General features: G+C 48.2%; 2 protein-coding genes across 4 annotated transcripts in view; one reads left to right on the forward strand and one right to left on the reverse strand.

The window, feature by feature from the left end:
- ankrd13b (ankyrin repeat domain 13B) lies at positions 1 to 23,824 on the reverse strand. The gene is made up of 15 exons (XM_066696279.1): positions 23,717 to 23,824; positions 8,096 to 8,231; positions 7,882 to 8,006; positions 7,007 to 7,052; positions 5,251 to 5,394; positions 4,866 to 5,049; positions 4,566 to 4,632; positions 3,998 to 4,079; positions 3,478 to 3,542; positions 3,129 to 3,265; positions 2,816 to 2,973; positions 2,277 to 2,429; positions 1,893 to 2,053; positions 1,093 to 1,169; positions 1 to 224 (listed from the first exon to the last, which is right to left on the reverse strand). Exons 1-15 carry the CDS (start codon positions 23,822 to 23,824, stop codon positions 29 to 31), a joined length of 1,839 nt encoding a protein of 612 aa, XP_066552376.1. The 3' UTR covers positions 1 to 28.
- A 2,264-nt stretch (positions 23,825 to 26,088) lies between these two features.
- git1 (G protein-coupled receptor kinase interacting ArfGAP 1) overlaps positions 26,089 to 26,991 on the forward strand; it is a 30,626-nt gene continuing 29,723 nt past the window's right edge. For 2 of the 3 annotated variants that reach the window (XM_066695958.1, XM_066695959.1), the window contains exon 1: positions 26,089 to 26,599. In XM_066695958.1, coding sequence (XP_066552055.1) covers positions 26,548 to 26,599 — 52 coding nt within the window. In that variant the 5' untranslated portion in view covers positions 26,089 to 26,547. The remainder of the gene's footprint in view (positions 26,600 to 26,991) is intronic. The other variant, XM_066695960.1, reaches the window with a different exon arrangement.

Here is a 26,991-nt window from a genome sequence, read left to right on the forward strand (position 1 = left end):
TCCCCCACAGGCAGGCGCCCGCTCACTGCTATTTCTCCATGAGCGACAGCTGGATGATGCGCTCTAGCTCCTCCTCTTCCTGCCGCTGCCGTTGCTCCGCCTCTTCCTGCTCACGGGCCGACAGCTCCATGGCGAGACGCAGCTGCTCGTCATAGCTCCTCAACACGGGATTGGTGGGTGTGCCTTTTGGGCTGGCCTGGGGGTGGGGTCTGTGCTGGGGAGTCCTAGGGAAAAAAGAGAGGGATTGAGCCAGAGGGTGTTTGACTGGGGGGTCTTGTTTGAGAGAGTGAGGGGTCTGTGATCATGAGTGTGCATAATGCTACTTTGCTGCCGACTTTCTCTATATAGATGAATTGAGTCCAATCAAATATACGTGACATCATCGAAAGAGTGAAAATGTTAAAATGGCAGTGGCCCGGACACAAGCCAGAAGAGCAGGTCAAAGATGGACAGAGGAATCTATGGAGCGGATCCCAAGAGATGAAAAAAGACCTTGGAGACGACAGAGAAGATGGGAAGATGAAATAATACATTTTCCAGGCATGACATTGAAAAGGGAAGCTATCTGTGATCTGGGGCATCTTGGTGTGTTAAGATGTGTGTGTGTGTGTGAGAGAGAGAGAGAGAGAGAGAGAGAGGAGGCGAGGGATAGTGTGAGCTGAGGCTGGATGTGATTTGTGGTTTTCTAGGGTGACTGCATTTTATCTGCAGTGCAGCAACACAGCACAGCACAGAGCACGACTGAGCCTGATCGTGTGGGGGTGTTACTTGCCCTTTTCTCTCGTCTTGTTTCTTGTATTCTAGCGCCCGTTCGGGATGGGAAGGGAGATTCACACAGACTAGGCCTGCGTGTGATCTGATGCAGATACGAGCCCCGTGCAAGTACAGCATCCTTAGCTCAGTGTGGTCAGTCGTCTCTGAGAGGGTGTACAGGCCTGTGCACGCCTGTATGGGTGCGTGTGGATGTGAACAACTACCCTCCCTTCAGCCTAGTGTGTAGTACTGTGTGTGTGTGTGTGAGTGTGTAAGGGTGGCAGTGCCAGGAGGGGACTGCTGTGCATTTAGGAGGACAGGACAATACTGACTGCGGACCTTTGGAGCCGGCTGCCGTCACAGGACAGGGGGTGAGTCCCCGGCTTACTGTTGGTCAGTGCCTCCCAGATTGTCACCTGCAGGAGGGAGGACACGGAGGGAGAGAGGAAAGAGGAGAGAGAGAGAAAGAGAGAGGGAGAGGAAAGGGAAGAGAAGAAGAAGGCAGACAGAGGGGAGAAAAGGGGAGAGGTGGGAGAGAGTGAGAAATGTTTTACAGGTGCAGTAGAGAATATACTTTATGTCTAACGAGTAATATTATTTATTATTGACAATCAAAGCAGCCTCTCTCTACATGTGGTCTATATCTGCGATTCGTCTACTTCACCTCTGATTGGGCGTCATTCTCCTTCATTAAACGAGAGCTATAGCTTTCCCTTCTTCTTTTCTACTTCATAGGCATGTTGTATTATTACATTACTGGGGTGAGAATTAAACACTTAACGTGGAAATTGTGGCTGTCAGATTTATAGAATGATTTGATATATGAATCATGCTGAGTTGTACAATATGAACTTTCACTGCCAAGCATTGAAATTATGGGAATACATTGAACAAATCGTTACTGGAGCAGCAGCTTCCACTATCTACCTCTAGGTCTTTCATCAACTGCAGTTTCACAGTGTGGTTTGGGAAGATCGATCACAGTTGACTGCGGTTCATCGTGGGAATGGGAATCTCAAGTTCTATCGTTATGGGGAAACAGCCCCCAGGGCAGCAGAGCCCTGTTTTATTGCCCTTCCCTTTTTCTGTGTGTAGTGCGGCCTCCTGGGACCCAGGGGGCGCTGTGTGCACTGTCTGACCTGGTCATACTCGCTGCCGGCCTCGAGCAGGCTCTGCTGGATTGCGAACTGCAGCAGGTCCTCCTCCTCCTCACGCAGGTTGTCTCGATGACTGCCCAGCACGCTGTACCCGCGTGGCACCTCGAACAGACAGGCCGGGATCTCCCCCCCGCGGCACGACGCTGAGGGACAGAGTGACACACTGAGAGAGAGGGACTGAGAGACGGGCAGTGAGGCAGTGTGTTATTGCATAGCTGCAATGTGTGTAGTGGTACAGTGTGTCAGTGTGTCTGTGTGCAGCTGTACAGTGCATCAGTTTGTCAGTGTATAGCTGTACAGTGTATTAGTGTGTATCTGTGCAGTGTGTCAGTGTGTAGCTGTGCAGTGAGGCGCTGTGTGTCTCACTGGTGGAGCTGGAGCTGCTGACGCTGGAGGAGTCGCTGCCGGGGGAGGGGGTGTCTGCACTGGGGCTGTCCCGCGCCAAGCTCCCCCCCTCCTCACAGCCGTTCAGATTCCCAAAGGTGATGCGGGCGTTCAGGATGTGGTAGATGGGGATTTCTGCAGAGACACAGAAAGACATTGAACACACACAGACATACACACACACACAGCACTGAGACACTGTACACACACACAGGTTTGCTTCTGCCTCTACACTGACTAAAATGAATCACTCATGATTATTCTTATGTATGTGATTGAGGTTTTTCTACAGCGTTGTGTGTGTTGATCTAAGTTTGTGTTACTCTTACAGTTGTTACACACACTGCACAGTGTATACAACAGTTTAAGTCCTCTCTGTGCTGGAACACTTCCAAGTGTGAATACAGTGTGTGAGAGAGTGTAGTCAGTGTGTTAGTGTTTATAGCGAGTGATTTGTGAGATCAGTGTGTTTGTAGTCACAGTATGTGTGTGTGTGGTGTGAGTGGCAGGCGGCCACTGACCGATCTTCACAGGGAAGCCGGGCGGCAGGCGCAGGGTGATGAAGTCACGCAGCTTGGCGAACAGCGCGTTGCTGACGGCCATCAGGTCGATGATGGGGGCCACCTGCTCCGACAGGGACAGGGGGTGAGACTCGCACAGCCACAGTTTCGCCTTGAACCTGGAGTTACAGAGAGACACGGGGAGGTAAGAGGGAGGGAATGGAGAGATTGTGAAAGGAGGGAGAGAGAGGTAGGAGGCAGTGTGTGTGTGTGTGGGCAGGGGTAACTGGGGGCCGCTGTCTGTGAGTGAGAGGGCCGCTGGGGGGGTAGGTACCTCTGTGTCTTAGTGGTGAGCTCACAGCGGGAGCCGATGTCTCGGGAGCCCAGCTCGAAGGCGGGGTTGAAGTACTCCTCCGCAGTGATGGCCGTGGGGTTGGTGTGGGAGCAAGAGGTCTGGGTCACCAGGGTGTGCTGCACACAGAGCACAGGGCACTCATACACTGAGTGACACACAGATACACAAACACACAACCTAATACACCCTGGCACTGAGTATTCCTGTGCACAGGGCTGTGATACACACATGGAGACAGACTGCCACTGTATAACAGACACATTCACCTCTACAGCTACGTACACACACACACACACAAAGCCCACCCAGCCCAGACCCGAACACTCACCCCATTGTTGGTGCCTATGTGCTGTTCGGCGATTCCCAGGAAGGACTGCAGGGGCGTCTTACTGCCTAGAGAACAAAGACCAACACACTGACACACAGAGACGCACAAACATATGGAGCTACAAGAGCCATTATCACAAAGACTCATAGAAACACTGAGACAGATATTGTTTTCAATCGCCAGTAGTAGCAGTGGTGGCCAACTGCCACAGGATGGTGCTGTTGTGCAGATAATAGCCAGGAAAACCTATTCTGGTGACTCCTTTAACATGTAAATTGAGAGTGACTGCTGTACTCAATCAAAATCATCTTAAAACAAAACACTGGATGCATCTAAATCTGTCACTGCTACATTGCAGCTCGCTCATAACTAGAATCTGGACAAAACCTTCTGAAAAAACCTTGAGAGAAAACTTCCGCAAAGCAGGACAGACAGACAAGAAAAAAGACAGAGAGACATCGTGTACAGAGACAGGCAAGTACAGACAGACAGAGCGACTGATGGATCCTGGCTGATATACCTCGGATCTTGCCCTTGTGCTGGTCAGTGAGGTGGTCTGTGCGAGTGCGTGTGATTAGCTCTACATTAGAAGCACCGTACACCTGGAGAGAAAGAGAGAGAGAGGGAGAAGGAGGGAGGGAGGGAGAGAGCAAGAGAAAGGGGAGTGAGGGGGGAATTGGGGAAGGGAGGGAGAGAGAGAGGTAGAGCAAAACGGGGTGAGGGACATAGAGGGAGGAAGGAGAGGGAGGTGGGTGCAGGGAAACGGAGAGGAGGAGAAGGAGGAGTGAGGGATGGAATGAGAGAGAGGGAGGAAGAGGGAGATGGGAGGATGTGTAGGGGGGGTAAATAGGAAAGCTGAGTTTTACATCTGGAAGAGAAAATCCTAAACATTGAGCAGAGTGCAATCAGAGCATTTTCAAAGCGCACACACGTGCACAGGCTGTTCTGTGCAGTGCAAAGGGGTTTGGGTAGAAAATACACTAACTAAGATACCAAAACAGTGAGGAGAGATTGGGGACACTCCACTATGTGCCCAGCCCAGCTCCCAGATTGGATAACTGCGGGAAAGCCATGGTCTCCAGGGTTACCTTGGTCTCGTACCCGTTTACCATTTCTGTCTTCTCACTGCGCCAGCCCAGAATGCCCGTCTTATTCCTGAGAGAGAGAGAGGGGCGGGGTGAGAGAGGTTAGTCAGCTGTACTTGGTATTGAGATATTCCGTCCATGCTTTTATGGTCCTAGTGGCTTAAAAATCATACAATTAAATTCATAATGAGGAGGTCAGGTGATAAAAATGCCACACCCTCATTGGCCACTATGGCACTGGTTTGTGTCTGTGATTATGGCTCAGATAGCTCTCCATACTCTGCACCCTCGCCCCCCACCCACCTCTCGAAGGCGATGTTCCTGGTGTCCAGCTGCGTGGTGACCACAGGGGCGGTCAAACGGCTGGTCACCTGCTCTTCAGTGGGCTGCAGCGCCGCCAACAGGCCGTCCTGCGCCCCTGTGCCCAGCGTCTCAGAGAACACCAGCTGTCTGTCATGGTCCACCTCCATCACCACAGCGCTGGAATCTGAGACAGAGAGTGAGAGGCTAAAATATATTTCAGATATAACCCCTGTATGTTAAATATACAAAAATGGGGGCAATTCTGGCATGGGGAAAATATAAAGATCCCACATTTCTATCATATATAAAAGATCTATGTTTGCTCTGTATGGGGGGGGGGCAGGTAAAGAGATCGAGAGAGAGAGAGGTGGGGAAGGGTGCTGACCTTGCCCTCGGAAGATGAAGCTGCGGCTGCCACGCTGCCAGGTCATGTGATCGAAGCCCAGCAGCGTGGTGTCCACCCTCAGGCACTGGCCGCTCTTCCACACGCGGTACGTGTCACTGGGGCAGATCCGAGACACCAGGGGCACTGCAGGAACACAGACCCACCGTCACACTGCCCCCCCCATGCAAACCACCCTGGCACAACACCCAGTACGCCACGGATCACGCTCAAACACCCACGGTGTCCGGGGAGCTCGGCCTTTGTGTGCCAAGTGGGGCCTAAAATGGAGTATCTTTGTAAGAAATTACAATTCTTATGATTTATCACATACAATTACCCATTTATACAGCTGTTTTTTACTGGAGCAATCTAGGCACAGTATCTTGCTCAAGGGTACAACAGCAGTGCCCCCCACCTGGGATCGAGCCCAGCACTCTCCACTCAGAGCTCTAACCACTACTCCTCACTGTTGCCCTTATTTCATAAATCATCCAAAACAGAGATGTATTAATTTACAAAGTACATTAGTGAAACACAGTTCCCTAATGTCTGTTTTTTTGTTTTTTAGATCAATTTCCCCTAAAACTAAAAAGAAAAGAAGGATGACAAATATTAAACAAAACAAGTCTCCCTGGCAACTCAACTTTCAGCTACTCACACGCTTTTACAACAAGGTGATTGACAAACACATTACAGAAAGCTGTACTGTGTCTTTATATGTTTTTTATGAAACAACTTTGACAGAAAATAGCAGTTTGGTCAGTAAGCCCCCAGGTCCCTGGCGATGAAGTGTCAGTGCTGAATTGTTGCTGATGATTTTGTCGGTGATGAACTGTCGTAGTCACTGAGCCCACCTACCCCTGACAGCGCTCAGCCAACTGCCCTGTGGGGGATCCCGGCCACAGTGGGATCTGACACGGCCCAGACTGGTACCAGCGCTGTCTGGACTGTAGGGCCCACCCTGCGCTCTGAGTGGAGGGTCTAGAGCAAACACAGTCTGTTCTAGAAATCCTTAGACTTGTTTTAATCGTGTTAGCGCTGCATCTGAAGATGGTGCTGCGGGACAGAATAGTGCACAGCCACTCTGCAGTGCTGAGGTACTTAGTGGGAAGCCAAGGTGATTCTAACCCAGTTCTGTCTAAAACTCTGCTCCCATACACTCCAGAAATAGTCTGGCTGCATCGCAAGGTGTGTTTCTTTCCACAAGGGCAGGAACGACTGGAGCCACACACTCGCCTCCAAATGACCATCACTGAATTTAATAGGGGTCAGTCTGACTGAGCACAGGGTGTTTATATAGGAAATATGACCAGTTTCACATAATAACATACACATTTTTTTTTGTTTGTTGATTTTTTTTTCAGAATTAAATGGCTTCTTTGTAATTCTCTACTTCTTTTTAGACTTCCTGTCCAACGATGACCTCATCTGAGCTCCGATCGAGCTGTATTGGGTCAAACGAACTGAAGAGAAACCCTTTATTTTGAACTGGCAGTGTTTTTCCTGCAGTAAAACCTGTATCACCAAAATACACATTGAAAAGCAGCCAGCCGCATGATAATATCACATCTCAAAATATGATACATCCCAAAACATTTCTCTTATTGCAACTTGTGCATATCGGTGTGTCATTTGCTGTCTCAGGGCCCTTGGACTCTGTGATTTTTGTCAGTGTCAGTTACAGCCTGTGGCCAGCAGGGGTCAGTGTGTGTGCACTCAAAGGGCAGGGAGCAACACCGAAAAAAACTGGACTCACCCCAGCTAGTAAACTCCCACTTCATCTCCACATAGAAATCCTGTGCCTGAGAGAGAGAGAACATTAATAATAGAAACCTGAAAGGCAGTCATTTGAATATGAGTTGGAGACTAAGTGAGATACAGTGTGAGAGAGCGGCAGAGGCGGGGGGGAGCGCATTAATAATAGAGGGAGCGATGGCTGTAGTGTGAATGAGAATGACAGGAAGGGGGGGGGGAGAGGGGATGTGAATTACTGATAACAGGAAAGCAGACGTGTGAACCTGAAAGAGATGGAGGGAGAGAGGAAGAGAGAAGGGCGTGAAAGGGAGAGAGATATACAGCAGCTCACCCTCTCTCTTCCTCCTTGCTTGTGTGCCTGCCCATTCATTTGTAATGTACTCCATATCAATGACTCCCTCTCTCTCTCTCTCTCTCTCTCTCTTTCTCTTCCCCTCTTTAACTACTGAAGCTTGAGCTTTCATGGTGATGGTGCCCTCTCCAATTTTCTTTACTCCATCCCTTCCCTCCCTCCCTCGCTCCCTCTCTCTCTCTCTCAATTCAATTCAATTCAATTCAATCCTCTATGTCTTTCTTGTTCTGCTGGATCACCCTTTCCTGGCTGTCGCTGCTTTCTTCCGCGCCTTTCTCTCGCTTTCCCTATTGCTCTCGGTGTCTGTGATGCAGCATTCTCCAATAGGCTTTCCCTTTCAATTGCCAGCCTCGTTGCTGCGCTGCGACGTGCTGTGCTGTAATGCGCTGCGAATCAGACCTGCAGACTCCTTATCGCATGTAGCTGCACCTCATGTGGTCCATAATAACAGGAAACAGATGGGGAGGGGCTGCCCTGGGGGTCAGAGGTGAGGGGTCAAAGTTCAGGGGAGGAGCATGGCTCACCTGTCGCAGTTTGTCCAGCAGCAGGGGGATCCCGGCCATCCGCTTCAGCGCCCGTTGGTAGTCACGATAGCGCAGGATCAGGCGCACCAGCTCTGGGTCTCGAGTGCTGACCGCTTCCTGGAGCACTGAGAGAGAGAGAGAGAGGGATGAGATTCAATGCCCCTCAGTATATGCCTAAATCCAGCAGCAGCTCTTTGTCCGCGTGGTTCTGTACCTGTCCAGCCGTTCCGGTTCTCCTTAGAGACGTCCGCCCCGTGGCCCAGCAGCACCCGAGCGCACTCCACCCGGCCCAGAGTCACTGCCAGGTGCAGGGGGGTCCGACCGCGGGGGTCCAGAGCCTCAATGTCAGCCTGGAGAGAGAGGGAGAGAGAGAGAGAGACGTTAATAGAATTCTACACACACTGCAGTGCTGACAGGGCCTAGAGGGACAGAGAGGGGGAGGTGAGTACAGTAAACTGCACACACACTGTCATACACACACACACACTGCTGTACACTGCATGCCGCTGCCAGAGAGGGACAGCGACAAAGAGACACAGAGATGGAGGTAGAGGGATGCAAAGGGAAAGAGAGAAAGAGGGAGAGAGAAAGAAAGACAGGTGATAATTGAAACATCACACTCACACACAAGCTGCTGGAGACACAGACGGCTGCCCTCTGGGGGGCTTTGAAACTGTTTCAGTGTGATCTGTTATTCCTGTCACCTCTCTCTCTCTCTCTCTCTCTCTCTACACAGACCCAGCACCCCCATGCACAGTGCCAGAGTCCAGTTTCTCTACAGCACGGCTACAGACACCAGCTAGAAGGCCCGGCTTGCTGGCTGAAGCCCAGGATGAAGGTAACGGTGTTTGTGCCTGCTCGGATTTGTGCTTGGTGTTTTTCCACCACCTGTATGTGCCGCCTGCTCATTCTCACATGGCAGGGCACAGTCACTGCAGGGACGGGATACAGGGGAGCTTTTCGACCCCTGACGACTGGAATGTGCACCTCCCGCTGCACTGACCGCCCCTGCTCGTCCTGCCCGCCCCCGTCTTACAACTCGACTGCCTGGAGCCGAACTGCTTCCATAGGAATCCTAATCCAATTGAGCGTTCACTCTCCATTACAGAGTGGGGTTGTGTTATGTATTGCGAGTTAATTGTTTCAGTAAATGAATTAGTGTGTTTTTTCGGTTCGTTCAGGATCAGCACAGACGGGGCAAGACTGAGGACTGAGGGGAGGGCACGGACGCCCACCGTGGGCAGACCTGACGTGGCACTCTCAGACGGGTTAAAGGCGCTGAAGCTCTCGAGTTCTGAGCGATGAGATCTGCTTCTGGTCCTAAGAGAGGCGCTGCAAATCTGAGCTACTGGCCACAAAATGCAATGATGATCATTAACAAAATATACAATTGGACTCAGTATTGGCCAATAACTATTCAAGTATACAATTGTAAAATAATAGGCTATTATATTTTATTTTTGACTGCTGCATCAGCAAGTGATTTTGAGTTTTATCGAGTGTAAATAAAGACTTGGTATATTACACAATTACACAATTAGTGCAGTTTAAATAATAAAAATACCCCATTAACCACGAGATAAAATATGTTATTTAAGGCATTGTACATTGCATTCTGTATTGGGTGCCAAATGTGAAACAACGCACACATTTTTCTGCATGTCTTTTTCAAATTGACAGACTAGTGCTGAAGAACATCCAGCTGTACCAAGCTGTACCGCTTCAGCAGGGCGTCTCATATATATAGATATAGATATACACTCACCTAAAGGATTATTAGGAACACCTGTTCAATTTCTCCTTAATGCAATTATCTAACCAACCAATCACATGGCAGTTGCTTCAATGCATTTAGGGGTGTGGTCCTGGTCAAGACAATCTCCTGAACTCCAAACTGAATGTCTGAATGGGAAAGAAAGGTGATTTAAGCAATTTTGAGCGTGGCATGGTTGTTGGTGCCAGACGGGCCGGTCTGAGTATTTCACAATCTGCTCAGTTACTGGGATTTTCACGCACAACCATTTCTAGGGTTTACAAAGAATGGTGTGAAAAGGGAAAAACATCCAGTATGCGGCAGTCCTGTGGGCGAAAATGCCTTGTTGATGCTAGAGGTCAGAGGAGAATGGGCCGACTGATTCAAGCTGACAGAAGAGCAACTTTGACTGAAATAACCACTCGTTACAACCGAGGTATGCAGCAAAGCATTTGTGAAGCCACAACACGTACAACCTTGAGGCGGATGGGCTACAACAGCAGAAGACCCCACCGGGTACCACTCATCTCCACTACAAATAGGAAAAAGAGGCTACAATTTGCACAAGCTCACCAAAATTGGACAGTTGAAGACTGGAAAAATGTTGCCTGGTCTGATGAGTCTCGATTTCTGTTGAGACATTCAGATGATAGAGTCAGAATTTGACGTAAACAGAATGAGAACATGGATCCATCATGCCTTGTTACCACTGTGCAGGCTGGTGGTGGTGGTGTAATGGTGTGGGGGATGTTTTCTTGGCACACTTTAGGCCCCTTAGTGCCAATTGGGCATCGTTTAAATGCCACGGCCTACCTGAGCATTGTTTCTGACCATGTCCATCCCTTTATGACCACCATGTACCCATCCTCTGATGGCTACTTCCAGCAGGATAATGCACCATGTCACAAAGGTCCAATCATTTCAAATTGGTTTCTTGAACATGACAATGAGTTCACTGTACTAAACTGGCCCCCACAGTCACCAGATCTCAACCCAATAGAGCATCTTTGGGATGTGGTGGAACGGGAGCTTCGTGCCCTGGATGTGCATCCCACAAATCTCCATCAACAGCAAGATGCTATCCTATCAATATGGGCCAACATTTCTAAAGAATGCTTTCAGCACCTTGTTGAATCAATGCCACGTAGAATTAAGGCAGTTCTGAAGGTGAAAGGGGGTCAAACACAGTATTAGTATGGTGTTCCTAATAATCCTTTAGGTGAGTGTATATATAGATATATCTAAAGCCATACAGGGCTGTTGTTGTTCAGCATCTCGGTGGGGATCCCAAATTTCTAGGATTTAATTTGGCTTTTCAGCTCCTTTAGTGTTATCAGGGTGTCTAGGGGGATTTGATAATATGCAATAACCTTTGCTAATGTTCTCAGTTTATTGAGATTTAGATTTTGTTTCTGGTGTCAGGTCTGCCTCTGGGATTTCTCGGTAGAGTTTTGCTAAATAGTTTTTACCTCTGTTTGTATTTTGTTTCGCCAGTTATTCCTGTCTGTTGTATTTGCGATCTCGCAAAGTTTCCCAGAAGGGGTTTGTTTCAATTGCTTCTTCGATTGTGTCAAGTTTTTGTGTGGTATCGCGGTTTCCTCACTTCCTCTGGATGTTTGTAGTGTCTGAGTGCCTGCTGATAGTGCTGGTACAGGGCTGTGTTGTTTGCGTCTCTGCATTCTGCCAGTTTGCCAATCCATGCCTATTGTTCAGCGTACGCTGTCCATCCATTTGGATTTTGCACCTACTGCCCCCAGTATGCAAAGTTAATTCTCTCTCTCTTATTCCACACCCTTTGCAAATTCCAACACAGCGCCCAGACAGAAGAACGATTCAGTCGGGATTAATGCATCCACATGTAGTTCAGCTACAGTTTCTCAGGTACAGTATCCCATCATGCACTTGTGTTAACAGACAAACACTGATGGAGTCCATGGTGCAGGACACTTGCTTCTCATGTATTTTGACATCAAAAGCACAAGGTAGCAGAAACACAGAAAACAACAGCATGTGCGGGTAAATGTATAAGTTCCTCTCGCTCCAGATATGAGTAAGTGCCTTAATTTTGGAATCAGACCACATTGCTCCCCAGTCCGCCATATTATAAAGTAATACTGCTATTACAACTTTTGTTTTTGTTTTTATGTAGGCCTAGTTTGCTTCCCGGTGGTGCAGTATTTACAGTGTGCATATGCCAAAAAACAGAGCATTCTGGGATTGTGAAGAACATGCACCAAAATGAGATCGGTATTACGCCATCCACACTTCTGATGGTCGCGTGTCCGGTTCTCGATACATGGTATTACATTCTCAGGTTTATATACTGGTGTAAAATGTATAGTATGACACTCTACAGTAACTCCTATGTTTCTGTAATAATTACACTACCAACTGAGCTATTATATTAGTAAGTTATTGAAAATGGTATTGAATTTGTAGCTGGCAAGAAACCCCACACATCCTGTAGTGGTTATTCAAGCCCCGTCATTCTGGTTAATTGTGTTATATCTACAGAACAGCACTCAGCACAGGCCCCCTATCAATCAGTGATCTATCTCTTCTGCACTGTGCTGTGCTGTGTGCGTGGAACAATGCAATGTGATTCTTAGGGGAATTTTGGTTTTTATACCCCCAATCACACACACACACACACATCCCACATGTAATATCCCCCCTCCTCCATCCTGCCACCTCTGAAACCACCACGCCCTCGGCACCGCTCCCCCGCTGCCGTGTTGTAATTAACAAGCTCTGATTAATAAGTCTCAGCTAACGAGCGCCTGGCAACTGAACTTCTGCTTCATCCCCTGGTGGCGCAGGTGTATATTTACACCACGGGGGAAAAACAAAAAATGAGAAAAACAAAAAACTTCCACTGAGGGAGAGAGGGAGCGATAGGGATGGGGCGGACGGGAGGACTTTTCAACAGAGGAGGGGGTAGCGGCTGAGATGGATTGCTATAGCAAGCAGGGGAGGAGCGAGGGATGAGGGGGCTGGGGGAGGGGTGGGGCAATCCTAGAGCAAAACAGAGTGTAGCTGGGGGAGGAGGAGGGGTGGAAGGGGCTATCCAGGTGCCGCCCCTTACTAGACTCCAGTGCCGTCCAGTCAAGTGTAGTCTAGTCCAGCCCAGTGCAGATGAATCGTCTCGTGATCTTTACAACAGGATGCCTCCCACGGCCCCGCAGCATCCATCCTACCGCTGTGGCCATGACAACCGCATCCCGTACCTCTCGTCTCCTAATCACCCTCCGTGCGATCGATGCGCTACGAGCAGCCGCCCGAGTGACTGCCCCCCCCCGCCCCCTCCCCCGCTGACTGTAACCTTTCTAACATTACACACACACTCCACGGCAGCAAATGACTGGAAAGCCCACCCCCACGCAGTCTCCACTGGGTTCCTGCACACCAGCTGCCCCACTGCATACACCATCTCAACAACACGCCACCGAGTACCAACAGTACACAAGCAGGATACATTTCCTTCTCCTGCGTACCTTCCCAGCTTCAGATCCGCCCTTGTTAAAGAAATGGGACTCAACGCTACGCCCCTGGTAGCAGCAGCAGAAAGCGTAGTTGGCTGTAGTAGCTCTCCCACCTAAGCACTGCCCGAAAGAGACCAGGGAGTTGGGTTCAACTATGCGGCTGGGTAACTTGTTCCTGACCCCTGCCACTCGTCGTGTAAGGAAGCACTGCTTGTATGTAGCCCTGCCTGCACCTCATCCTATTTGCAAGCCTTGTTGGGTCCTTTAGGCTGATCTAACCCCTCCCATTCAGGCCTCAATACATTCAAAAGTCAAATTCCTTAGCTGATCTCTGTTCCACACTAAGGATACTCTGTAGCTTTAACCTGTCTGTGTGAGACCATTGAAAGCATAGATCACCCCAGTCTGAGAACTCTCCTCCAGGGCACCCATGTTCAATCTTGTAGAGTGGTGACCCAAAGTGCCCATGATTAATATAGTAAAAGATGCGGCACTGTCTTGCCTGAACATCACCTCTCTTGATTCCAATTCGACACTTTCTGCTCTTTTACACAACATTTCTTAACGGCTTCCCCCCACACTGTCTACCACTGTCTTAACAACAGAGGGTCGACACGAGCTCCTAAATCCCACCAAGAGCTCGTCCGTCACCCTGCCCAGGTCCCCAGGCTCGGATAATAAAGTGTCTGGTGAATAGAGCCATCGCATTGAAGATGGAGGGGGCAGGGCCGTGGCAGCGCAGTGCACCCCAGACTGCACCCGCAGGATCATAGGGAAGATGTCTGGGAAATCGCTGAGTGGACCCACGGGTGCCAGGTGCCAGCTTTGCTATTTATTAATGAGCTCCGTATTGATTGACTGCCTATCTGTGCAACTAATTTCTTTATGATTAAGCACAATTAGAAGGTCTTTTCTTTCTCCTCCTCCTCCTAATTTATTTCTCCTGTCCCTCTTTCTCCTCTCTCTCTTTCGCTCTCCCCTCTCTCTCTCATTTCCCTTCTCTCTCCCCCTCTCCCACCTTTGCCTCTCTCCCCCTTCCTCTGCCTGCCTCCGCTCTCTCCCTCTACTTTCCCCTCTCTCCTATCTCCTCTCCCCTCTCCTTCCTCTCTCTCTCTCCCTCTCTCCTCTCTCTCTCCCTCCCTCCTCTCGCTCCCTATCCTTCCCCCTCTCGCCTATCTCCTCTCCCCTCTCCTTCCTCTCCCGCTCCCACTCTTCCACTCTCCCTCTCTCTCTTTCTGTCTCCGAACAGTTCAGCTGCATTATTGATAGGACTTCTGTCCCGAGCATTTGTTTCTGCGGGTGGGCTGCCGTGACTTGATACAGACTGGCATCTACTTAAACCGCCATGAATCTTTCATTCACTCGTGGGGTTCGGGGAGAGAAGAGAGGGAGTGGGGGGGAGTTAGGAGGGCATTTGGCACAAACAACCCCCACCCCCTCAGAGGCCGCCGCCCTTCTTGTAACTGTCTCCAGACAGAAAGGAGAGCAACAGCACTGGCTTCTCCATAGCAACCAGGACGGAGGGGGTATGAGAGTGGGCGGGGCTCATTCATAGATAATGCGGTGCGATGAGTGTAATGGCCGAACCGACTCTCCGAGGACAGGACAGTTTTAGTCTCCTGCACGTGGTTTGTTAGAAATCCCTTTCAGCCCGTACTCTACAGTCCCCAGTGCCCCCAGTGTCTGTGTGCAATCCTGCTGTTGTAACTGCTGCCGGGCATTCAAAGACTGGGCTGTGGAGGAACAGTCCTAAAATATATCTTCTGATGATGATGATTATTATTATTCAATTTATTTGTTAGCAGGCACTCTCACCCAGGGCAATAAACAGTTACAAAATAGACACATTTCAACAAATACAATACAGTAAGAGGAAGAGAAAATACAATATACAGATTGAGATCTAATTAACCAATTAACTGAGAGTAATTAGTACATGATTTCATCTCAGGGCCGGGTAAGGGGTATCTACAGCACTTCACAGCGAAACACACGCATTTCTTATGCTTTACTTAAACCCTCAGCCAGCCATCTCGATGTGCGGGTGTGGGGTCAGCGCTGGAAACCTTGAGCCTGAAAAACGATCGTTGTCGGTCTGCACAGCTGAGACTGCAGAATCTGGATTGTGGACATGGTCAGTCGGGTCCGGACATCAGCTGAGGACCTGACCCCTGAGCCGAGACTCTTCGGGGAATATTGGGAGGAGCCCTGGGGAATCCCTTTACACCATCACTGCAGCAGATCTGTTAAATGTGCGTTCATAACAAGCGGCACTAAGTAATACGGGATGGTATCTGGGCAATACTGCTTTGTTCTAATTAAGAGCACGCAGGCCTCCCCAGGGATGGGATCACTGAGAGAGCAGGAGAGAGAAGGAAAGAGTGAGTGTGAGAGAGAGAGAGAGAGAGAGAGAGAGAGGGGAGGGGAGGGGAGGAGGAGAGGGAATGAAGGCTGAGGGAGATGGATGGAGAGCGAGAAAGAGGGTAGGGTAAGATAAAGGGAGGGGGTAAGGTGTAAGGGCTGATAGAGGGAGGAGGTAAAGAGATCAGGGGAGAGGGGGAGGGTGGAAGAGAGAGAGATAGAGGGCAGAGGGGATAGGACCATGAGAGAGAGAGAGACAGCAACCCTAACTAGTGAGACAGGCGTAATGTGTGCAGTCTTGTATTATTCAGTCCTAATGCTCCCCAGACATCAGTGGCAACACACACACACACAGACAGTGTACCAACAGGTCTGTTCTCTATTGTGTTGCCTGGGATGGGGGTTAGTCCAGCACTCAGGTAATTAGCCTACCAATCCAGTCATGTATTGATGAATCGGCTCTCACTGGGAAGTTCCCCTCGGCCGGCACTCGTGTTCTCATGCTACTGCGTTTCCTCATCATCAAAGGCACAAGCGTTTTCTTTCAGTCAAAACACCGTATTGCTTTTCACGTGGACGTATGCCTGCAGTTACCCGCGCATGTAATACGCCCAAACAATCGATGGATCAGATCTCCCCGGCGGAGCCTTTGTAACTGCTTATCCTCGCCTGAGCAGGGAAGGGATTGCCTGACTGCGTGTGGGCTGCCCTATCTGTCATTATTAGATCTTCGGCTGCAGGCTTCGTTAACCAATTAAGGGAGTCTGGAATGTATCCCCGCAGTGTGATGCGATGGGACGGACGGGTCAAAGCTGCTGCTAGATCAGGACTGGAGGGGGCAAGGAGTGTATTAAGGATCTGGAGCTCTTCGTTAGCTAATTGAACCCTTTCTTCAGAGGAAAATACCAACAATGTACTGAATTGCTTCCTATGACAGAAAGACTTGTTAGAACCTATTTAAGTGGCATTTAGAGCTTTGACGATTTGGCAAAATTAAAGATATATTCACTATCAAACTAAAGGATGAGGTCACTTTTTTTGTTTTTATTATTCTTCCGATTGTGATATCACTGGGCCCCACTACCGTGTGTCAAACCCTGACATTTAAACACAAATTCTGATGTTTGTTAATGCAATAGGATACATGGACAGAAAAACTATAGTGAGACCTGGACAGTATATAGTGAGAGATTGTATTGCTTGCCTTGGTTGATATAGATTGCCTTTATATTGGTAGATGTAGCAGGGGCCCAGCCATGGAAAGCACAATATGGCAAAAATGGCCCTTTTTAAATGCATATATCTTTATTGAACAGGACTCAAAACAGGGGCGATCGGTTTTGAATCACATTTATGTAACTGAGCATGACATCAACAGGTATTCATAAGTAAGAAAGTGTGGCTTTGTCCTTTACCTCGAAACCAGGTCATGTTTTAAAGAAAAGACCAAAACAGTTCATAAGTGCCTAAAAACCTGTGGATCCGCAGTGTTAGTCTAACCAGACGAGGCCTTATAAGTGGCCCCTGGAGAATTCACATCATTGTCCATAGAAAGTCACGAATGGTCATGGCGGAAAATGAAATATTTCACGTAGTGTCACAGTAACAATGATTTTAAATTAAAATGACTAAAAACACATTTTGATGTCAGTTACTTTGAATTTGTTAATAGTTCAAGGGCACCATCACCCCGATACCAAAGACAGGTTCAGAAACATTTTCCATCATGAAACGTTTATCAGTTTTTAATTAATTGCAAAGTGAGACTGTGTGTAAATGGGTTATATTGTGAAGGACATACCACCAACTTGGATGCTAGACACATTTATGTTTTTAAACCCATGTCCCATGTCTGCTCACTCCTACATTCAGACGCAATCCATTCCTGTGTCCCTTCCCTCAGCAGCGCAAGGCAACAAATCCCAGAGTGGTTTAATGCTGTGAATTGTCTTACTGAAAGGGCCCAATCACCCAGGGCTAAAAAGACACACGTCAAGGGAGTATGAAATGTGACAGGAGGTCACGATATCCTGTAAAACAATCAGAGAAGCACTGAAAAACGTTCTGGGGTAAAACAGCAACATAAAACAACAATAAGATAGTATTGGCCCATGACTACGTTTCAGGGCTATAAAAACAAATACTATGTCCAGCAGTCCACTGATCCATTCACTAAATTCAGTCAAATGTATGTTTTAATTGTGTTGTAAGTGTGGTAAAAAATCTGTTGGACCTAAAAGAGCATTTTGTTGGTGCTTTGTCCCTATATGAGCTGAAAGTCACCTTCGTATCCACTATTTGTTTGCTCAATTAAAGAATGAAAGTAACCAAAAGGCACTGTAAACTATGGAGCAGCTATAGTAAAAACAAGTGCACACATCTCATGGTGAAATTGCCAGGGTAAGCTTGCATCAGGCTTGTGGGTTTGATGAGTGTGGCGAGAGGGGTGTGCGTCGAATTGGAGCAGAGGTGGTGTGTGGCGTTGGGAGAGACACGAGACGTTTTCCCTGGCAGTGATGCAGGTCTGGAGGGTAGCGAGATGCCAGGCTGTGGGCTAGGAGCGAGACCGGGATCGATTCTCCCTGGCTGGGCTCCCAAAGCTCCCTGCCCCTCTCCTTCCCCACCGCCCTGTCCATCACATTGCCTCGTACTTTTAATAATTTAGGCCCCTTTTGTTTCTGCAATTAGGAACCAGGCTAATTCATAACCTGGTATTGTGCTACATGGAAATCCAACAGTTTAATAGCTGCAGAAATCTCTCCCCGATGCTCCCAGTCTCTCCTCCCTCTCCATCCTCCCACAGTTTCCAGAGAGGAAGGAGACTGACAGAGAGGACAGTGCAAGAGAGGGGTGGGGAGTGGAAGGAGGCAGATAAGAGGGCTGATAGGAGGGTAGAGAGAGAGGAAAGGAAAGAGGGAAGAGGGAGGGGAGGTAGGAATGGAGGGGGCAGAGTAATGCAGCAGGTGAGAAAGACAGAGGAAGGGATGGGAAGATTGAGGAAAGAGAAGAGAAGAAGAGGCCAGGGAGGGGATGGGAAGGGAGTAGGATGGGGGAGGGGAAAGAGACAGCAGGCGAGGAGAGAGTGTGTAGGGGTCGCGACAGTCCTCTCCGCTCTGATGAAGCGCAGTGTGAGCGAGTGACAAAGAGACAGTCGCACTGCTGCGCTCCAGCCCTGGGTGCCCATAAGCCTTTCCCTACACTTCTACAGCTGTCTTCCAGTCTTACATGTTAGCCTCTCTCTCACCTCTATTTACCCATACTGCTTTGCTCCTCAGTCCAATCCCTAGCTCCAAACTCAATTATAAGATTTCTTAGCAGACACCCCTTACCTTAAAATATATCCCATTTATACAGCTGGGTTTTTACTGGAGTAATCTAGACACAGTCCCTTGCTCAAGGGTACAACAGCAGTGTCCCCAACCTGGGATTGAACCCATGACACTCCGACTTTGAGTCCACAGCCCCACCCCACACTGCTGCCCCAGTGTTGTTTGTTTCGTTCACCTAATAGGAAAACACCACAAGTGTCACGGAGAGCTTTCCAGCTGCTAATTGAAGAATCCCCCCTGGCCCTTTACAGGCAAAGGAAAAAGAGAATGACAGTCCCTTATGTTGACGGTGTGTGTGTGGAAGGGGGCGGGGGGGAGGTTGTTTGCGTGTTTGAGGTGTGTGTGCGGTGTATGCGCATATCTGTGTGAATGTGTCTGTTCGTGTGTATGTGCGCATTGCTGTGCGTGTGCGCTTGTATGTGTGTCCGTGTCTGGGTGTGTGTGTATATTGTGTGTTTGCATGTGTGTGTGTGTCAGTGTCAGGAACTATGTCTATGCTATGGAATGCATTGAATGGCTATGTTTTAATACTAAGGCGCTTTTCTTGTGCCGTGTTATTAAATTTGTACTGCATTAATGGGCCCAGCACAATGTTCTGTTTATTCTGGTGTAAATAAGCCATTTTAAAAGTTGAACGTGGCCTTATCGATGGTGTTTTTGAATAGATGTGTGCTGTAGAAAAGGTGGAATGATGTGAGCAAGAACATTTTATTACTAATAATAACACTATATTTTTTTTTCACCCACAATATTTGTATTTATGGCTATTGGACATAATTAAAAAAACATGGGAGTGCCACAATTTACCATGATAAATGTTTCTAAGGAATGTTTACTATAATAGGCTAGGTTTGCTCCAGTGTAATACAGCACAGTAAAGGTATACTGAATCCTTAAGAAACTGCTGTAACATTACGATAACAGAACAGTTAAAAGTGCAAAAAGTCAGAAGGGGAAATGAACCACACTTAAGGTAAATCAAAGCCTGCCTCTATCTCGAGCCATTCCCTCTCCCTGCCCCTGTCTCAGCCCCTTGCTTCACCTCTACACCGATCCCTCTTCCTGTGACAGCGTAATTACGGTGGCTCAGTTCCCGCCACTATTTTTTCCAACCCCAGTGACTGACTGACAAGCAACAAAAAAGTTAAAAGAAAAAAAAAACTGCTTGTGGCAGCAGAACTTCCCAACGTCTTAATTAAAGACGTGACGTTTGATGATGCAAAGGGTGCACTGTCTGCTTATTTCTTGCCCCCTTGTTTAAAAAGACTAATTAAACCTGCCATCCACTCATATTTTGCTTAATTTCTCCTGCAAATCCTTATCTGAGCACAGACTGCTCAGACTTCTCATTTACAGGAATCCTAACGAGTACAACTCAGCGCACACGGTGGGCCCTACAGTCCAGACAGCGCTGGGGCCAGGATACCCACAGGGTTGGTGTGCAGTTGGCTGTGCGCTGTCAGGGTTGGGTGGGCTTCAGTGGGACAGTGTTTCCTCGACTTGTCACATGTTACTGAGCTCTGCAGTGTTGTCTATTAGCACTGCGTCAGTCCTCCCTACTTTGCTTTAGCTCTGCTGTTTGCACTGTGGGACTGGCTTGGCAACACACATTTCAAAGGGTGTGTGTGTCTCCAATCTGTGGACTACACAGGTAAAAAGACAGTGTGGCACAGATGCCCAAAGCAAACCACCATGGGCACCACGCAGAAATCCTCCCCACGTTTGTTTATAACCGTCATTCCCATCGCTATCTGTGCTGCATGCGTAGCCCCGAGTTCCCCTGTGGCGATCCACACAGAAACCTCCTCGCATCGGCCACAGATTGTCAGAACACACACTACCCTGCTCACCACCCTACTTATTTTTATTTTAAGAGGCGAGGACTGGCAGAAATATCGTTTTAAATTTTTTACACCTGCTGCAAGAGTTGGGGAGTGGGGGCAGGGGATGGCGGGGGAGTGGGGCTGTGTGCATCTCCTGAGTGCCGAGTCACACTGTGTCTCGGTAAAAGCTTTTCTGGAGCTCCCCCCTCCCCGGTCCCCAGTGGCAACATGGCACAGCAATTAGTGCAGGATTTCAATATGAAAATACTGCGATGAGAGAGATGGCGAGAAAGTCAGGGATGCGATCCTATACAACCTCATTCTTGTGGATGTCAGTCCAGCTTGAGATAAATGGCTCTGATTATTGTCTTGGTGGATCAGAACAGAACAGACTGCCTGTCTTAACCAGCTCAACGAGCTCCTAGACCATCCAGACCTTGCTGCACTACAGCAGTAGGCGGATACAGAGGAAACTCTTGAAGCCAGACAGTGTTTTCTGCTCACTCTTCACTGTATCGGTGTGGACTTTATATCTTCAAGCAAGGACTCCTAATTTCCTGTTTGACAAAGCTGAGCTGATCAACCCTGATTGGCTCTTCCCCAGCAAATCTCAGGTTCCCTGCTGACTGGGGCTGCACCTGCAGACTCCCAGGGATCTTCAGATGGAGGATTTCGATACTTACTCTCTGCCAGCAACCCCCAACCCTACCATTGCCTATTCACATGGGGGTTCACTGGAGTTATCTCTCTCTCTCGCTCTCTCTCTCTCTCTCTCTCTCTCTCTCTCTCTCTCTCTCTCTCTCTTATTCACTTATTGATGCACAGACCCCACCCAGCCTCCCCACTTATTTATGACATGATGAGTCTCTTGTTATGGCAAATGAATCTCTCTCTCTCTCTCTCTCTCTCTCTCTCTCTCTCAGCAGTGTGAGGTCTCTGCTGTTTTTTGCAGCAGGGTGATGTCTCCTCAGACCGCCTGAACCACCCCTCCAAGGAAAAAGAGAAAAGCAAATGAACAACCAAAAAGAAACAGAGAGATAGGCCAACAATGGAACAGCCCTGGATCCACACTCCCTGCCTCACACTGTCTCCCTTCAGAGCACCGATAGATTATGCCATCGTGTCCCAGACAGCGGGCGGCCATGATTGATCTCTCAGGGCTGTGTGAACCAGCTCAGGGCCCTGTGTTATTCTGTAATAATCAACATAGTCAGGCCTGAATTATCACCCTGCAAAGTGACATACACAGAACAACACAGTGCAGTGCAGTACAGCACAGTACAGTACAGTACAGTACAAAACAATACAATACAGTACGGCACAGTTAGGTACAATACTGTACTGTACTCTACCATGAATACACCATGGGCTACCATTGTAAACAGGCCTTGACACTTTTATCATGGTATATGGAATTCCCATGGTCTATTGTAGTAACGCACAGTGAAGGCATGTTGAACCCAGAAACCTCTGGAAAACTATAGTTAAACCACAGTAAAATGTGATAAGAGTGCAAGAACCCTATGCAAAATTGAGTAAACTTGAGAACAGCATAGGGCAACTATGAGCAACTCACACAGAGCAGATCCACAGTGACCTAATGTGAGAGCAGGTGTTTGAGGAAACACCTCCGAAAGTTTCTGTGGCTTTATCACACTCCGATCTGCCTGTATGGTATGGGCTTCATAACACGCAAAAGCTGACCTCTGTACTGAACAGTGCAGTTGGACATAACCCCTGAGAAACATCCCATTCAGAGTTCATCTTTTGGGGGGAAAAAACAACACCACACAAAACATAATCATAGGGAACTCTTCTACTTCCCCCAGTCTCTCGGTCCTTCCGTCTTTCTACACCTCCATCTTCTGTCTCCGATGTCTCCATACTTCACCCACTCTGTCTGCAAAGCTGGAAATCACAAACACCACCCCCCCCCCCGCCGTTTTTACTCAATTTTTAATAACCTCAGCGTGTGCAAGCTATAGTGTGTAGTCATCCATACTGTGGATAGCCTATAGCCACGAACATGCAGCAGGACTGCCTTATGTAATGTGGTGGTAAAACAACTGAAGATTTACAGTTAGCAAACCCTATCACCGTCCCTGTCAGTGTGTCCACCTGCCTCTCCCCCACTGCCCTCCCAAAAACCCAAACCAGAAACCAATATCAGGAAAATTATATTGTTTGACTGGAAGCACTGCAGTTTCTCTGACAATTGAAACTATACAGAAAGACATACAAGAAACAGACACACTTCTGTCAGTGAAGATGTTGATGCAATATGTAACCTCACCCCCAAATCCACAAAACCGCTTACTCGATCCACAGATGGATTGCAAAATTGAATTATCAGAATACACACTGGGGATGTATACACTGCCCAAGACTGGCACTTCCGTATCTAATCATCTGTATAGATAATAATATAATCATCATCATCATCATCATCATCATCATCATCATCAATATCAAATGTCCAGGTTCCTTGTATAATGCAAGTGCCAAAAAAGACAATATGTTTCAAATGCCGGAGTGCTCTCGCCCACACACGGGGGTAAACCGCACTGTATACCGGTCCAGATCCTCATCTCAAACACGAAGGCTTACAGATTCAGGGACCTCGAATACACCATCGTTGCACCAGTGAAGCACAATTAACCACAAACTTCAATCAACCCAATTATTGGAAGAAAAACAAAAAAACGGGCAGTTCCCCCCACAGGGTTGGTGGAAGTTAGCCTTTTGTATTGTTATTCCAATGCCATCTAATATTTGTGGTGTATGTTCTGCGCCCCATATATCTGATCATATATCTGGCACCCTTTGTGGTTCCTAATTGAATTTCAATACCCGTGGCACTGCATATATGTCGCCGAACCGGTGCCATAGAATAAAGACTGTTTGGGGCTGTTGCTTTCGGGGGGATCTGTAATGATCCTCACAGCATCCACGGTTTTCTCGTGTTTTTTTTTTTTCTTTCTGCCTCCGCTAATCCGGCACAGCGGACCGTGTGTACCGCCTGCGCCGCCCCAGCCCTCGCCCACCCGAACCCCGCAAGCAGCGAGAGACGGCCCGGCGTCGCCTCACCTGCTCCTCGGCGGACAGCTCCTTCTCCAGCTGCCGGTGCCTGCTGTGCCACACCAGCCAGTGCAACGGGAATTTACTTTTCTCCGGAGTTCTCCTTGTGGAAATCATCGTCTGGGCATAGTTCGCAATGCTATCTCCCTCTACTTCTGCTTATCTGACTATTAATATCAGGATTATGAATAATATGGAGACAATAGCAACTATGAGAGCATGCCTCACGCAGAATATATGAAATCAGTCCATGCACTGAAGAATGCAAGGCTTCCCGATAGAAAAGAATATATGGATAGGAATATTAAGATACCCGACTGACTCGCCTTTTTTGTCTTTCCTCTGATTCCACCTTTCTCTCCTCCTCCCTCTCTCTCCCCTTCTATCACTACCTCCCTCTATCTCTCCGTCTCTCGTTCGCTCTGCTAGAATAAACCACCGATCAGTTTTTTTTTTTTTTTCTTCCTCCCGTCCCTCCTTTGCGCAGCTGACTGTATTGAGTCGAGCTGTAAGCAACTGATCCGGTCTGGCCAGCTGCTGTGAGTGACAGACTATATCATACTGAGGGATCCAGCCAGCGCTGAGTGCCACTGGAGCACCGGCCGTGACTACCAAGAGCAGATCAGTGTGTGTGTGTGTGAGAGAGAGAGAGAGAGAGAGAGAGAGAGAGAGAGAGAGAGAGAGAGATTGTGTGTGTGGATGTGGATGAATGTATGCATGCTCTCTTAAACTGACAGTGCAGACTGGCAGACACTGCACTGGGGTTGGCTCTGTCTTTGCAGGAGAAAACACACGGTATCAAACAACGCCAGTGGGTCACGACTTCAAGGCGGTGTTGACCCATCTTTGTCCATATCAGCACCCAAGCAAAAGGAAATCCGTATACATTACATCGAGGACAAGAACGCAAAATGCTGTGGAAAGTGTCCAATTTAAACGAAGCATGGGAAGGATGCAGTTGTGCAACATAGTGAGACCGCACTGGGATGTGTGTGCTTCCCATGTCACATATAGGAATACAACCATGCCAGTTTCAATGGCATGTAGGAGAGGCACAGATTAAAAAAATATCTGATTCTCTTCAGTCTCAAGGTGATTTCGAGTGGTACCTGTATGCACACGTATTCACATTCAATAATACAACAAGGACCAGAGATGACAAGTGCAGATTAGGTGGAGGGGACCAGAGGACTGTAGAGCTCTGGAGCATCCCACTTATTCTTGTAGGCCAACCTTATTTTCTCCAAGAAAGGTCTACAGCATCTGAAGAAAACCGTGTCAGCAGCACCTTCATTTGAAGCCTTTTTGTGGTCTGGACTTTGAATGCCTGATTGTGTTCTAGGCTCGGAAACTGGGTCTGGTGTGTTCTTGGATGGTAGACTTCCAGGGAAGGTCAGGTTGTGCTTGGATGTGGACCAGTAGGGGGCAGTCTTGCCTCTGGTTCAGTCCATTGACAGGGAACACTGTGCTGTAGGAGGTATCGCTCTGTTTGAAAGATATAAAATTGAGGTCCTGACACATGACAATGCCCTTTCTTTCCCTAAGAGCAGGGGTGCTATTGTGAGTTGTACGTATGTAGTAGTAAGTGTAATAAACTAACAACATCTATGTATCTAGTGATCTATATCTCCCTAACCCTGATGTGATGTTTCCCTCACATTGTGTAGAGTGCACAGCTACCTGGCACCAGTTTATCTGTGGATTGTGCGAGTGTCTCTTGGCTCAGGGCAGTCACTCATTAGGACAGTGTCTGTCTGCTGCAGACAGCCGTGACTGGGTTCTGTGACCAAACATCAGCCCCCCAGTGCAGTGAGGACAAGCATAATCCATTATAGGGGTGTTCACAGTCTGCTTGGGAACGAACCTTTTGCGCCGTACAACGCTTTGAGAGAGTGACAGAGAGAGAGAGCTGAGATTGAAGTGCTTTGCTGTTCGCCATGGTGTGACAGGTGTGAATGAAGTTCTTCAGAGCATGATAAATAATATTATTATTAATAAAAACAATAAATTGTCTCTATGGTTAGACACTGTTATGTATAGAAGTACCTTAATAACCATATAATTAAACATTGTTGGGATATGTGAGACCCAGACACTGTAAAGGCCAAAATGTAAATTTTGTATTATTATTATTATTATTATTATTATTATTATTATTGGGTTTTCCATTTTTTCTTCTAATCAGATACACTGCTAGTGTTGACAAGATGCCAAACTATGGTCAGTGGTACTTTTTGCACACTTTTTCTCACGCACATTTACGCAGTCTGCCCTGACCACAGGCACTGCCTCCCCCCCGAAAAAAAAAAAACCAAAACCACACAACAACAAATCCCTCCTTCCCCAGTGTGTGTACAGTAAAGTGCATGAGCCTACAGCAGGGTGATGTAGTGGAGAAGCTTCTCAGTGATCTCACTGCTTATTGTGGTCTGAACACCCCCTGGCTGCGACACTGAGCAGACGGAGAGACGGTGTGCAGGGGGGAAAGGAATATCTCTATGCCGAGTGAACATTAGGAACAAAAGTGCAGTTATTCCCCCCACACGCAGACACACACAGTCCCCTCTCCTGCCCTCAATGACTGCGATTATTATTCAAGTTGTCTTCATAACCCCCGCCGCTCGGAAGGGACCCGCAACGTAAAACTGCAAAACCGGGGAATATCTGGCACTGAAGAGCGCGGACACAGCGACCGAAGCCAGGGCCGGGCAACCTGCTTCTGACGGCGAGGCTTCCGGGGGACTCGGCGCTGGCGCTACGGGAATTGGAGCCTTCGTGCGGGGAAAGAAAGACGACAGCAACGGGAAGGACGGCACACAATCCTGCGCACACACACCACCATGTCACGGAAAGTACCAAGAAGCGAAGTGTGTGCCGACTGCAGCGCGCCAGGTAAGAGGCAGCGGAAAAACAAGGCGTTGTTACAGGAGCGGAGATGAGCTGCGGGGGAGGGATGGAGGGAGCCCGGCGTCTGCGGTCACATGCTGGGATCGAAAAAGCAGGAAAATGGCCGAATCTTCCTGGCGGACGGCGCGGCCTAGTTTTCCGTCCAGTTTATTGGACCGAGACCATTTTTTTAGGGCAGCATGTTGTGTCTGCGGTCAGAAACGGATTGGGAATATGGATAGTTTTACTGTTAGGTACAAATACGAGGTGTTTATTCTCATTTCGATTGGTTTTATTTGAGCACAAGCGGTGTCATACATATTAGTGCATTATTAGGTATGGTTTTTATTATCATTATGATGGAGGCATTATGAGGGGTGGTATTTTAAAAACAACTC

Source organism: Amia ocellicauda, chromosome 22 (assembly GCF_036373705.1).
Source record: "Amia ocellicauda isolate fAmiCal2 chromosome 22, fAmiCal2.hap1, whole genome shotgun sequence".
Classification (NCBI taxonomy): Eukaryota; Metazoa; Chordata; class Actinopteri; order Amiiformes; family Amiidae; genus Amia; species Amia ocellicauda.